A 13783-nucleotide genomic window follows, 5' to 3' on the forward strand; every position below is an offset into this window, starting at 1 on the left:
CTTTGAATAAGATCGATTGGAGACCCATTAAAGCGATTCTAGACCTGTTCAGGTCTATTTAGAAGGTGAGCGGCCCACTGAGAGGGGGAGCACCTGGGTCATAATTGGAGTTGACGTATGGACTTTGTACAAAGAATTTCACAGTGGAAGGATAAAGAGTGTGGTGCACTTGGGACAAATCTTGAGCACTACATATGTGTGATTCCACATTTGTGTATATTTGAACACGGAATATATGATTGAACTTTCCAGAGTACTATTATTTACAAGAAGATTCATTGTGAACACTTTTTTGATTGCATGTATTATTTAAGCACATATTTCTTATAGAGATTTGTTTATGTATTGTTCTAGATGAAGCGCAGCACATTCATTATAATTTGACCAATTATTTCTAAATAATATAATCTATATACTAAAGACTACTGTGAATTATCACTTAGCTATGAGTATAATTTTTCAACTCTTCTTGGAAGGCTGTCCACAAGGTTTAGGAGTCTGTCTATGGGAATGTTTGAACATTCTTTTGGAAGCGCATTTGTGAGGTCAGATACTGATGTTGGACGAGAAGGCCGGGCTCGCAGTCTCCGCTCACACTGGTCACACTTTGAGCACCCAATCATATACATAGGATTGTAAACAAATAGGAATTTCTTTTGTATAAGATTTCATGACTGATTAATAAAACTTGCCCAACCATTGGAAAATTTACATGTTTTGAATAATAAGCCCCATAGTTTGTTGTACACATACGGCACATTTAAACCATACTGGTGAGCAATGACCTCACCGACAGTGACACTTCATATTGTGTTACACAAATCATATTGGTATTGCCACAACTCTGACCCTTGTTTTTGTAACATTTAACTACAGGTCTACTATAGCTTTAATGTATACCTGTCATGAAAGTATGGGGGCAGCCATTGCTGGAGTTCCTCTAAATATGTTTGCTGCCTGTAGGTGTCTGGCTTTAACACAAGTCACAGACCTCAAACAAGCATAAATCAAAGAAAAGCTGTGGAATAGTCAGAACTTCTAATCTCTATATTTGTTCCAGGTCAATGACAGCCAGGGAATTTGCAGTATCAGTGAAGTCAGCAAAGCTCACTTACATTTTACTACTTACTTCTCTCACTACTTACTTCCCTCATGACACGTTCCCTTTAACTTTTTGTTCTCTTGCCACATTATACTTTCGCTACCAACTAAATAGTTATACACTTTTCTTCTGTTCTATAAAACAATAGAATTGACTTTGTCCTCATGGTATTATACTGTGTTTGCCTCAGTCCCAGCTCTGTTTACCCACTCCTAGGGACAATGTACACAGTTTTACAATAGAGATAATTGATTTCTATTAAGAACACTGATAACCATTGTAGACACCTAAAATATTTCACAGAGTCCAAGGTGTGTTCATTAGTCACCAAAGTGTCAATCAAAACAGAGACCACTGTAGAAGTTAATTGTAAAATAGGATATCCCAGAACGGAAATCACTTATCTTATTGGGACACCTCATATTTAGGGATCTGTTATAAATATGTTTTCCGAACTTTCACACAACTTCAACCCAATATTTAAAATTGACCTTTACCCCCTTTTACTACAAAGCATGCAGCTCTGCATGCAGATTTAAAATCATCTTACATTCATTAGCTAAACACATGTGGTTTTCCATTTACTTACAAATAGAGTTCATCTACTTCCTGGTCCAGTTCTGGCACAAATAATGTAAGTGCCAAAGCATTGCATCTTGGGAAGGTTACATCAGCAGAGCATTGCTCATGAGATCTCAGGGAAAGGCATTTTCCTCCCCTGAGATAATGTGCATGTTCACATGTCCTAGTCACATGTGCCATAGTTTAAGGAAGTGAATGGAGAGCTAGTAATCTGCCCTTAGTTAACATGGCCACTGCCAGAAGACTGGAGAAGAAAAGAAAAATAAGGTATGCAAGAATAAAAATCCAGCAATTATCTAGAAGTATGTGCTTGTAGATTGTCATTAATAAACATTTCTAAAGGTTTGTTTGTTGTTATTTTAAAGATATGGGTAAAGTTCCTCTTTAACAATTAAGGGAATCGTAGGTTAAAAACTGTGAATCGTGGGTTGAAAGTTGTGTGAACTTTGATAACTAAACTCCTTAATGTTCTTATGGAAAACATTTGTAGAACATGGTTAGTTTAGACTTTTGGGAAGCAAGCCCGCTGTCTTTAGTAGCTATGGCCACAGGCAAAGTCTTTAGCATTCGACACTTCTACCCACTGTGGCTCCTCCCACAAAGTAGTGATGATGTGGACAACAGAAGGAAACATTGAGAGCTGCAGGGGACCGGGCAACCACCCAGCAATGTTTTAGTCCCCGAAGACAGTGTAGTTTGGCTTCATTTCCCAAGAAGAGGTGAGTATGTATAGCCTTTAATTGCATATCAATTCTTTTGATTATTTGCGGGGAATCAACAAGGTCACTATATAGTGTAACTTTGGGCAAGTTATGGACATTTAAAGTCCTCAAGTGAGTCCTGCAGGGAAGCACAGAGCATTGTACTGGTAAGAAAACAACTTAAATGACTGCCGTGCTTTTGCTGCGTACTTTCAAAATGAATTGCTCCACAATGATCTTTGTAGCTGCAGGCATGGTGGAGAAAGTATTCCTCAAAGTTCACAGCAGAAGCACTGAAGTCATTCAAGTCAAACTCTCAGCAGCTGAGATCTCTCTGCTCTTCTACAGAAATCAGGGAGGGCTTGCTTTAAAGCTAATTTACTGCATGTTAAGAGTATGTAAATACTTGAATGTCCACAGCCTGGTCACAGGTTCACTCCTGCCAAATATTATTCCTTTAGTTTTGGATAGAGTTTTGGTAGAATTTGGGTTTTAATATTTTAGTAATGTGTCTTTACTGCATCATATTTTGCATTTAGTTAATTTACTGTGGCCAAGTTACTAATTGCAGTCATGCAGCACCTATAACGAATAATCCTACATTTACCGCAATCATTGGAAATATACTTGGCATTAGAAGGCTAGCTTCCCATTTTGTTGATGGCTGTTTTTCCTATCACATCAATTCAATGTGGGCTTATCCACTAGTGCTTTGTAGAAAAGCCTCTATTGAAAAGAGATTTAGCAGACAATACTTATGTACATAACACACATTTGTTTGGTGAACTCTTTCCCAGTGAGCTAATTGGCTTGTAATTTCCAACAGATGAAGCCAGGCAGAGGCAAAAATGCAATGCAGTAGACTATTCATGGAAGACTTCTGCATATATTTGTAGGGATTGCTATGATTACTATTAAAGAATTCATGTCTGTTTATCGGCCCTGCACATCTGAACTTTGCTCTTAGAGATCAATACAAGTGTTTTCACATTTAAAAGATACATGTCAGGCTTTACTGAGAATTAATATATTTCTATTAAAACTGTTTTTGTTTTGTTAATAAGCTTTTACAAAATGAATGCTCTGTAATTTACAGCTGTAACAGATATTTTGGAAGTTTACTTGATTTTGTTCATAAAGTGTAATTTAAATCTTTTTTGTTCAAAGTTACAAACAATGTACTGGGAGGGTTTATGTACATTCACTTTCAGTGGGGCTGAACTAAAAAAAAAAATTAGGAATTGCTATCTTATAAGAAACTTTAACAAATGCCAATTGTGGTAACCTAAAAATGTTTCTTTCATCGTGAATTCCTCCTGAAAGCTAGCAGAGTACTTTATGGTATGAGTGGGCCTAGAATCTCCTGTGCCTATGGCTCTGTATATGTGCAGTGTGAGATCAATTAAAGTAGGGGTCTCCAAACTACGGCCCGCAGACCACATCTGGCCCACTACAAGATTTTATCTGGCCCGCAGTGGATGCACTGGTCTGTGTATCATAATACTTAGTCCAGCGCATCCACTACCAACCACCCATAACCCTCAATCAGTTCCCAGCGCAGACCCTACCTCCTTCCTCCTGGCCGGTTGGTAGGACCACAGGCATCCTAGCAAACAATTAAGTGATTGCCCTATCCCAGCATTTACAGGAAGAACGAACGTTCTCTGTCCAGACTAGCTCCCACCTTCCAGCTTTCACCGTGCTGCTCTGCCACCTGAAAGGTAAAGGGCGCTCTGTTGGGAACACCTAGATGTAAGGGAGGACTCTCTCTGATGGACACTCCTGGATGTAAGGGAGGACTCTGTTGGATACAAATGGATATAAGGGAAGACTCTGATGGGCATTTCTGGATGTATGGGGGGGACCATACATCAAGAAATGCAATTTTCCCTCATATGTCATCAGATCACCAGTCATCAGAGGGTCAGATCTTACATGAAGAACCAAAGCATTGTTCCTATACCAAGATGGTCACCTCCACCCAAAAACACAGTATAGAACAAGGCATGGTAAATTAGTAATGGGGACTAGTGCTTTGCTCCCTGCTTGTATTTTTGGGCACAGTGTCTAAAGTTCAGGTCCATTTTCCAACCAAGGCAGAATGCATGTAATTGTAAAAATAATTTATGTCCTGTTCACACTTATGCATTATGGTAACATGTAGTTAAAAATAGATGTTGAGGTGATATTCATTAAGAATACCCTAATGCACAAGTACAATACGTGCCAATGGACCTGCGCTGCAGTGCACCACAAAACACATAACGTGTGTTGCAGTATGCTGCAAAAAAATGCTACAGGTTTCTTTTTTGTCTATTGCTGGGCGTAGGCAGCCCATTCAAAATGTGTGGGCTGCTTTAATGCAACATATGTTAACACACAAGATATTCCACTTACTTTCAGCTGGTTATTAGGGAAGAGCTCTGGTTCGAACTGAACATGGTACTAACCTGAGCTCCTCCAAACAAGGTATTGGCATGTGTGCATTATGTCACCGCAGCCCGCCCCTTTGCGTATGTCAGGTTTTGGGCAGAGAATGCCTTCTGTGTTCAAGAGGGGCTCCTTCCAATTTCAGAACTTTGGTCTGAACTGGAGCTCATCCCTACTGGTCATATTACGCCCATTGGTGTGTAGATCTGCATTTTCCCATTCAAATAAATAGAATGGAATCTATGTAAACACATTTTAAAACACATCAATACATCCATTAACACATTAGACACAATGCATTAACCGTGAACAATGTCTAGTCACAGATTGGCTAGTTCCTGTCCACAGAAACCTGTCATTGTTTCAATTGTCACCCAAACAATTAAAACTACTACAAAACTTTACCAAGGCAACATCAATGCCTGTCGCAATTTCTGCTTGAAATGATTGGTTACTTCAAAACTGGGAAACAAAAATGTGGCTGGCAGATTTATGTGCAATATTTATGTGCACTGAATGCGGATAAAAAGCTTGCAAAATATTAACAGCACCAAAATAAGGCAAAGAGTAAAATGCAGTAACCCAAAACAGCAAACGCAAATCACTTTCTATTTTCTTAAATTCTTAAATAATACATGGTAAATGTTAAATTCAGACGTTTTGCTCTGCCTTGATTTTAGAAGTCATCACTGTTGTCTGTGCTGCTTTAAAGCCTAATTTTGTTTTGGATAGAGCAGGGAAGGGTTAGAACACCTGTCATGTTTGTCGGCAGTGTCCTTGTTAGGAAGATTCCCGCTTACTTCCTGCTGCTTGGGTCCCAGCTGGGGAGACTCAACCTTCTATTTGCCTTGTTGGCTATTATCAGGAACAGGAATAGTGGAGACATATTTCATTGGGGACCCTTGTTCGGAGGACAGCTGTCTAAGAGTGTAATTCTGCTCACTTTGTAGAGATTTACTCCTACTTCCAAACTCCATGACAGGGGCTTTAACCCTCTCCTCTTTTGTTTAAAACTGAAAAAATAGCTTGGGGTATACATACACTTTAATTATTCAAGCATTACCTACCTGGTGCTGTTTTGTAGGAGGCTGTTCTTGTTGGCATTACAGGTACATTCTTGCATGAAGGGCTTGTTGGACTTTGCAAGCTTTGCCTTTGTCTCTGCTTCTTCAGCTCTTGCTCCCTGTCCTGTGCAGCTCGGATCTCCTCTTCAATCATTGATAGTGTCCTCTGCTTATTTGATCTAAGTTTAAATGGGCCAACTGTTATCTCAGATTCTTGTGTTGCCAAAATGGAAGCAGTGCTTCTAAGTTCAGCAGCTTGGGAATACTTGCTAAAGTAGCTCTCCTGCCTAGTTTCTTCAATGGGATCTTCATCAGTTACTGGTGCTATAGACAATGGTTCAGGGACTTTATGTTGTCTAGTTTGAGGCTCTTGCTCAGAAGCCTTTGGTGTCACGGTTGCACCTCTTGTTTCTTGCACTGGTGAAGAAATTTGAGTTGGCTCAAATACTGTTTCATCTTGACTCTCTGGAGTAAATGATCTTGGATCCTCACTTACTATGTCCTTCTGTTCATTATAGTCTTTCCTCGTTTCCTCGCTGGGCATTGCTGGATGCTCTTGTATACTGTATTCTCTTATTCCAGCCTTTTCTGCAAGAGCTTGTTGAATTACATTTTGTACCAACACACCAGCCTGGTATTCTATTGGATCCTCAGAAACAATAGAGTCATGCAGCATAGAAGATGGTGAATAAAAACCTTGATCACTAAATGATTTGGACACTCCCTCTACTGTGTAATCATTCTCATGTAAAGGTGTTTGTGGCTGGGAGAACTCCCCAAGTGAATGTTCATGTAGGGTATTAATAGTTTCATTTGATGCACCACTGTCACTGATATTGTCCATGCTGAAATCATTTGAAAGTGTTTCCATAACTGTGGTGTCCTGAGATTTTACAGATAAATCATCTAAACCAGAGTCCAGCTCCTCAGGTATAGAAGACACAGTAACAGATTTAATAAATGGGTCTGAAATGTCAGAATCATCGTCCTTCACAACTGTAAGTTTTGCGGAAGCACTGACACATTCATTGTCTTCTGTCAAGGCCTTGCCAGAGTGTTCTGTTGAAGACTTTGGCAAAACTGTCTGATGGGTCCATTGCTGGTCTTCAGAAGAACAGACAATTTTTTCTGCTTTGACAAGTGACAAGTCATCAGGTTTGACTGTGTCAACATACTCATTAAATGGATTAGTTACTGTGACAGATGACTGAGCTCTGTTATCATAGCTTACTTTATAGAAAGGTTTCACAGTAAAAAGGGTTGGAGCAACTGATCTCTTTGGTGGGGCTCTGAAGCTGGTCTGGCTTGTACTTTCCATGTTTAAAAACTGTTTTCTTGCCGCTGAGAAGTCTATTTGTTCAGTAACAATGTCTTCCTTATTCACAGTATGCGTTTCTGGAGGTACAGGTGACACAGAAGCACTTTTAATGGGTGGTGAAGATGTGACTTGTTGCTGTTTTTGTTTCCGCTCTTTATATTTGAGATGGGACTCTAGGTGGTCAGACTCTAGCTGCTCCTCTATTGTTTTTTCTTGAGGTGGGTTCCACCACTTGGTTGCAATGCCTGGGTTCTTTTTCACAGCTTGGCTTTTAATAAGCTCAATCCTTTCCTTTTCTAGTTCTACAACTTCCTCCGTAGGTCTGACTTTTCTTACTCTTATATGTTCCTTCTCATTGAAATCTTCAAACAGTTTTGATGGCTTTTTTTCCTCATGGAATGCACGAAGTTCAAATTTTGCTTCTTTTTTAATTACTTTTGGAATATTTTCTCCATCTTTTGATGACCTGCGTGAACTATTTGAAGAATTTGGGCTGGTAGGATATGTAAACACATCACTGTGATCATCTTTCAACTCCTCTCTAGAATGTCCATTAATTTTAATTGATTCCATGCTTTCTGTGGACTTTTCAATTTCTACAACTGGGAGAGGCTTATGATTCACTGCTATAATTTCCATTTCGGGAGTGCAACAATCATTGGTAACACTAACAAAAGGACCTGAGCCATCAACAGTAATAATAGCAGCTGGTTCTGGAGAGGTCGATCCATTGAAGGGGTTGTCTGCAACAGTGTCGCAGCAGTTTGCCTCCAACACCTCATCTAAGTATTGTATCTCTTTAGCAACATCACTGTCTAGTGATTCATGTCTGTCCTTCAGTCCATTGTGGCTTGCAGCAGCAGGGAGCAGGTTACTCTGATTGTCAGCTACAACATCTGGACTGACTACAGTCACTCCTTTACGCTCTGACACCTCAAAATCCATAGTTTCGTTGCTTGTCAAAATAATATCTATAGGTTTTGAATGGTTGGCACTAGTTTGATCCGTGTCCTTCTTTAGCTTAATATCATCCTCTGGAATCGGTGGTCTCTAAAAAAAAAAAAAAAAAAAAAGTTATCAAATAAAAACAAGAGGACATAAATCGTCAAACATCTTAATATAAAAGCTTGTTTACACATTGATTAAAAAAAAAAAAGTTATCAAATGAACACCAGAGGACATAAATCGTCAAACATCTTAATATAAAAGCTTGTTTACACATTGATTTTTATGACAATGATTGCAATCTGCAGCAATATTTTTTTTGTGTTATATGGCATGATTTATAGAGTGAAGGAAAGTATAGTTTTTTTCTCCTACAAAACACCTTTCAGTGATTGTTGACCAGCTGCTTTTCACCATATTTAAAGGAGATGAGACAGCTAACTGGTGTAGTGGCAAAATGGTGAAATGTTCTCTAAAATAATTTTTTAAAAGTGCTGTGTTTTTGGTGAAAAAGGTGAACATGCCCATTGAACTGGAACAGAGTTGCTGACATCAGACAGTGGAAGAGGGACAGGCTGTATCACTATATATTAATTATTCTTATATTGTATTATAGGCATTTATATAGTGCTGACCGCACTATAACATATTTATATTGGTGACATAAAGCTCCTCACCATTCTGCACTGATTTGAACATTAAAAACATAAAAAGTCATATTACTTTCATAACAACTTTATCAGTAAAAAAAACTTGAATTCTGTATGCATTATGGTGCACTACATACAGTACCTACATTGTTATCCTTTATTTCATTACCAGCAACTATTTATACTATATTCTGTCACTAGATAAATTATTCAAGCAAAGATTTATAGTTTCTGGGATATGTTCCCACTTTCTGCACCTGTGAAAGCAGAATTCATTAACTACTCACTCATAAAACAGCCTCTGCTTGATAAATATTACTTCTTGCCTTTGACAAGAAAAACATATGCAGGCTCCAGAAAATGTCTATTGTAACGGTTTGGGACTGATGAGTGTCATGTAAACACTGTTAGGGCAGGATGTTGGTAAATTCCTCACATGCCTTGCTTGTCCCTAGGCAATAACATATGACCTACATACGAGTGCGGTATTGGAGGTCACATCAAATAGCTTATTTTTGTTTTGTCTGGGAGCCCATTCACATAAGACCAAGCTGGATCTCCCTGTGTGTTACTTATTTTATAGCTTTAAAAGTAGAACCTCACAATAGTGCTTTAAGTAAATGGGCTTAAGGAAAAATAAATATAAAATATCACCAGCTCCATTTGTCTTTGTTAGGCAATTGTAAAGTCAGATGTTAAAGGAGAACTATGGGATTAAGTCTTTTCCCCATAGTTCTCCTTAGGGTAACGGGAGGACACAAACTAGCATCCTCCCGTCACCCTAGGCTCAGTATACCGCGAGCTACAGCTCGCGGTATACTGCGGCATCTCAGTATACCGCGAGCTACAGCTCGCGGTATACTGAGATGCCGCAGCTGAAGTGGATCCTGACAATTGTGCCGGGATCCGCCCAGCTGCGTGACTGACAGCTGGCTCTGCCTATCTAAAAGCAGAGCCAGCTTCACCCGCCCCCTCCCCCAACACCCTTGATCCTACACTCTAAATAGTACCCTATAATTACATTTTCAAGACAGAAATGCACAGATTTTAGGCTTTTCTTGCCAGCAAGTGATGGAGGTCCAAGGTCAGGCTCCATCCTACCTTGGGAACCAATAGCTTTATACCACATTCATATAGGAAGTTTTATTTGCAATGTTTTTTAGGTATGAAGTGGCAGGTATGTCCATTTGATGGAGATAAGGGTTAAGTGGTGACTCCCCCTTTTCTATCTTCAGCACGTTCCTATTGACCAGTTAGACCATCTATTGAAGACAATACATGAGGTAGGAGGGGGGAATGCCTTACTACAGCATTGCAGGACAGCATCAATATTTGCATACTAGGATTTGAGGCTCCCAGGGTACCTCAGAAGAGGTTTGAATGCATGTGGAATCTGCATGTTCTTGCTGTAGCTAGTTTAGATCATGTACAGAACTTACAGGTTACTTCAAGCTCTCATCACACTTTAGAAGCTGTGGCACATTGGCTCTCAGTCAAGTGTCACTATAGCTGCTGTGCATAACCCAGTTCTCATCTGTTCTACAAATTGATTTATAATAGGTATAATTCTCAAATAAACGTCCTATAATATTATAACAAATTTTATCCTAAACATATATATGGATTGATGGATGCTGGTGCAAACCCTGCTCTGCAGTTAATGTTTCACTCCTACTTTTGTTATTTTGTACCTTACGTTATTGTATGAGGGGCTTGTCAGGCTATGGAGAAATCTTCCTTACTCCCTGAATAAAAGATAGTGTTAGCTGATACAGTGGTTGATGAGTGATTCTTCAATTGTGGTGTAGGCATACAGAAGAACTGGTGTCTAATAACTGACATTTAGAGCAGACTCTTGACTACAGCCATGCATTAAAAAAAAAATGTCTGTGATGTGAAACTTAACATTTATCAAAGTTGTACCTAATGGATTTATTGTTGGTATGTATGCTAAAATTAGCTGCACTTAGTTTTCATGTTATATGTTTAAAACAATGTGCTGTTGAAGGTTTCCCAACAAATCACTAGACATCACAATGCAGAACTGAAAGTTTGGTTGCTGCATGGAATTCTTTGTGATGTAGATATTATATATATCTATATCTGCCCATTGCCTACCATGGTGATACCAGTGCTAAACTTTACACACTTGCAATCCTTAGCAACAAGAGAAAGAAAATTGTGGGGTCCATACATCTGGCACTAAATGGAACTCCAGCTGAACCTTTTCTTGGAATTTGTTGGGGATTGTTAGAACGTCTGTCATGTTTTTTGTTGTCCTCGTTTGCAAGATTTCTCCTGTCATGTCACTGGGACAAGAAATGAGGAGGAATCTCTTTAATAAGGGCATAGCCACAATATTAGCACTCTTTTAGACTGGGGAACTATTGGAAGCGCCATCACGTTTTTATTGCTTGTCTGTGTTCCCGCTAGAGAGATTCCCTACTCATTTTGTAGTGCTGTTGAAGTGTGAGAAAATCTCTCCAAAGGGGACACAAGAAATACAATTGGCAGAGTATCCAACCCAGGGCTGAATGAATCCCAGGAGCTAGGTAGCCAATTTTCCCTATAAATTATAGCCGGTGCCTAACTTGTGAGTTTTACTCTAGTTGTTGACAATAGAGCTGGCACTTTAAAAAAATGCAGATGGCTCCTGGAATGAACAGACTGGCTCCTAAATTCCATATGAATTTGTCCACCCCATACCCAACCTTTCACAACTCTTGTTGCCTGTGCCCTGCTTTAAGCAAAGTAATGGCTTAATTTTGCATTAAAACATTAATTGACGACAATATTTTCTTGCACGGCAACTACTATCCCTGTTTTATTCATTGTTAGCGGTTTGCTTGACACTGCCTCCTTTACAGCAAGACCTGCATGCTGCCTAGTCCATCATCCCTGTGTGAGATACATATAGATTTCTGAGGTCTCTTAACCAGTTGACATCCGCGGTGTTAAACCCCCTTCCCATCCAGGCCATTTTTCAGTATTCAGCGCTGCGGTACTTTAACTGACATTTATTCCGTCATGCAGCGCTGTACTGAAATGAATTTTATACCCTTTTTTGGGGACAGATAGAGCTTTCTTTTGGTGGTATTTATTCACCACTGGGGGTTTTATTTTTTTACTATATTAAGGAAAAATTACCGAAATTTAAAAAAAAAAAACAGTTTCCCCTATATTAAATGATAAAACATTTATTATTACCCAATTTTTTGGTAAAATATAAAAGATGGGGTCACGTCGGGTAAAAAGACACTAAACATGTCAAGCCTTAAAATTGCGTGCGCGCGCGAAACCTCAAAAAACGATAATACCCAAAATTGGCCATAGGCGACGCTTTAAAAGCTGTTACCGCTCATCAGTTTAGTGTTATCAGTGATTGATGGCCCTAAAATGATTGCTCTCACTGCGACGTTCGCGGCGATATGTAACATGTGTAGCGCAATTGTAATTTTTGCGCGCTGGGGCACCGGACGCGTATTTACGTTTATAGGCGCGTAAACGTGGGGGTGGGGGAGTTAAACATTTTGGGGGGTTTTTTCCCCTTTTTTTATATGTGACTTTTATTTTATTTTACTTTTTTATGTGTTACTTTTATTTTTTTTTATTTATATTTTTTTTTTTTGCACTTATTGTTATTGCTATTATATAGGGGGATAACAACCCTGGTGGGGGGGGTGCCGCGAACGAGCACATATAGGCGATCGGCGGGCTATGGACCCGCTGATCGCCTATATGTGAAACACCCGGTACCGGGTGTTCGCATTGAGCGGGTCTTTTCTGCCCGTGCGTGCCCGCTAGGGGGCGCGCGCGAGCAGAAAAAAATTGCCGTCTGGAGACGGCAACCCGCAGATGCTGCAGTGCCGTCCGTCCGTTTTTTTACTACGGGCGGACGGCAAGAGGTTAAGGCATTGGTTGGTAATACAGCAAATGGGGAAAATTACTTTCAGGATGAGGCTTTTAAAAATGAGAAAATTAGGTTTGGCTATGTGAAGGAAATATGATTAGACAGTAAGCAATACTACCATACATTTTCTCCTGACAAACCTTCTGTTTTTAATAAAACTTGAAAGGATTAAAACTGTGTCCTTATTAGTGAGATTTGTTCTCACTTCCTGTCCTAATCACACAGGGACAGGAAGTGTGAAATGTCTCAGCCCCAAGAGAGATCTATCTCATGGGGCTGAGACATTATCTAAATTCTGTCAGAGTTTCTACCCATTATAACTTATTATGTTAGCCCTTCCTACACATTTTGCAGAAATGCTGCCTGATTTGAATTCACAAGCAAATGGTGAGGCCAAGTCTATTTCAACATGACATGATGCCCAAATAAAGCAAATATCCAGATGTCACAAATACCACTGGGAATAGAGTGAAATTAATGAATTGTCTTTCACATCCTAAGATAATTTGACTCAGGAGGTCTAACATCAATCACCTTCTAGCTTGGCATATAAAATGTATCACAAAAACTCACTGAAGGTTATGCGGCATAAATGTTTTCATGCTAACTCAACTAACAGGGCAAATACAGCTATAAAGTCAGATAAGAAGCATGTAACAAACTAAAGCTGGCTATACATTACTCAAATTTCAGCAGTTTTCAACTGAATATGCCAAGTTTGAGCTATGGGTAGCCCTGAAAATTGCCAGCCAAACATTGACTGTATCTTATCATATGCAATCCTTGCAGTTGTATCGCCTGTCTCAATACAATAGCCAGCAGTAGAGATTCCTCCATCCCAGCTCTTAGCCTGGATGAGGGATTAAACTGATTTCTTTCATTCAGCCTGCGGTGCTGAACAAAAAGCCACTAGAGATGAGTCTGGGCTTGGTGTGAACCCAGTTTTACTGAGTTTGCCCAAACCTGCTAAAAACTGTAACCATCATGCCCTCCTCCTGACCCAATCAGTGGTGGCAGTTGCGGTGGAGATATTCCACGTTGTGATGTATAGCTGCAGGGTAGGGAATGCCCCTGCCACAAC

At 39.6% G+C, this 13783-nt stretch overlaps 1 protein-coding gene across 3 annotated transcripts in view; it reads right to left on the reverse strand.

The window, feature by feature from the left end:
- LOC108785917 (A-kinase anchor protein 2-like) overlaps positions 1–13783 on the reverse strand; it is a 56388-nt gene that overhangs the window by 12793 nt on the left and 29812 nt on the right. For all 3 annotated transcript variants that reach the window (XM_018555106.1, XM_018555105.1, XM_018555108.1), the window contains exon 2: positions 5883–8247. In XM_018555106.1, the coding sequence (XP_018410608.1) occupies positions 5883–8247 (2365 nt within the window). The remainder of the gene's footprint in view (positions 1–5882; positions 8248–13783) is intronic.

The sequence above is a fragment of the Nanorana parkeri genome, unplaced genomic scaffold, assembly GCF_000935625.1.
Source record: "Nanorana parkeri isolate BGI_ZX_2015 unplaced genomic scaffold, ASM93562v1 scaffold183, whole genome shotgun sequence".
NCBI classification, from domain to species: domain Eukaryota; kingdom Metazoa; phylum Chordata; class Amphibia; order Anura; family Dicroglossidae; genus Nanorana; species Nanorana parkeri.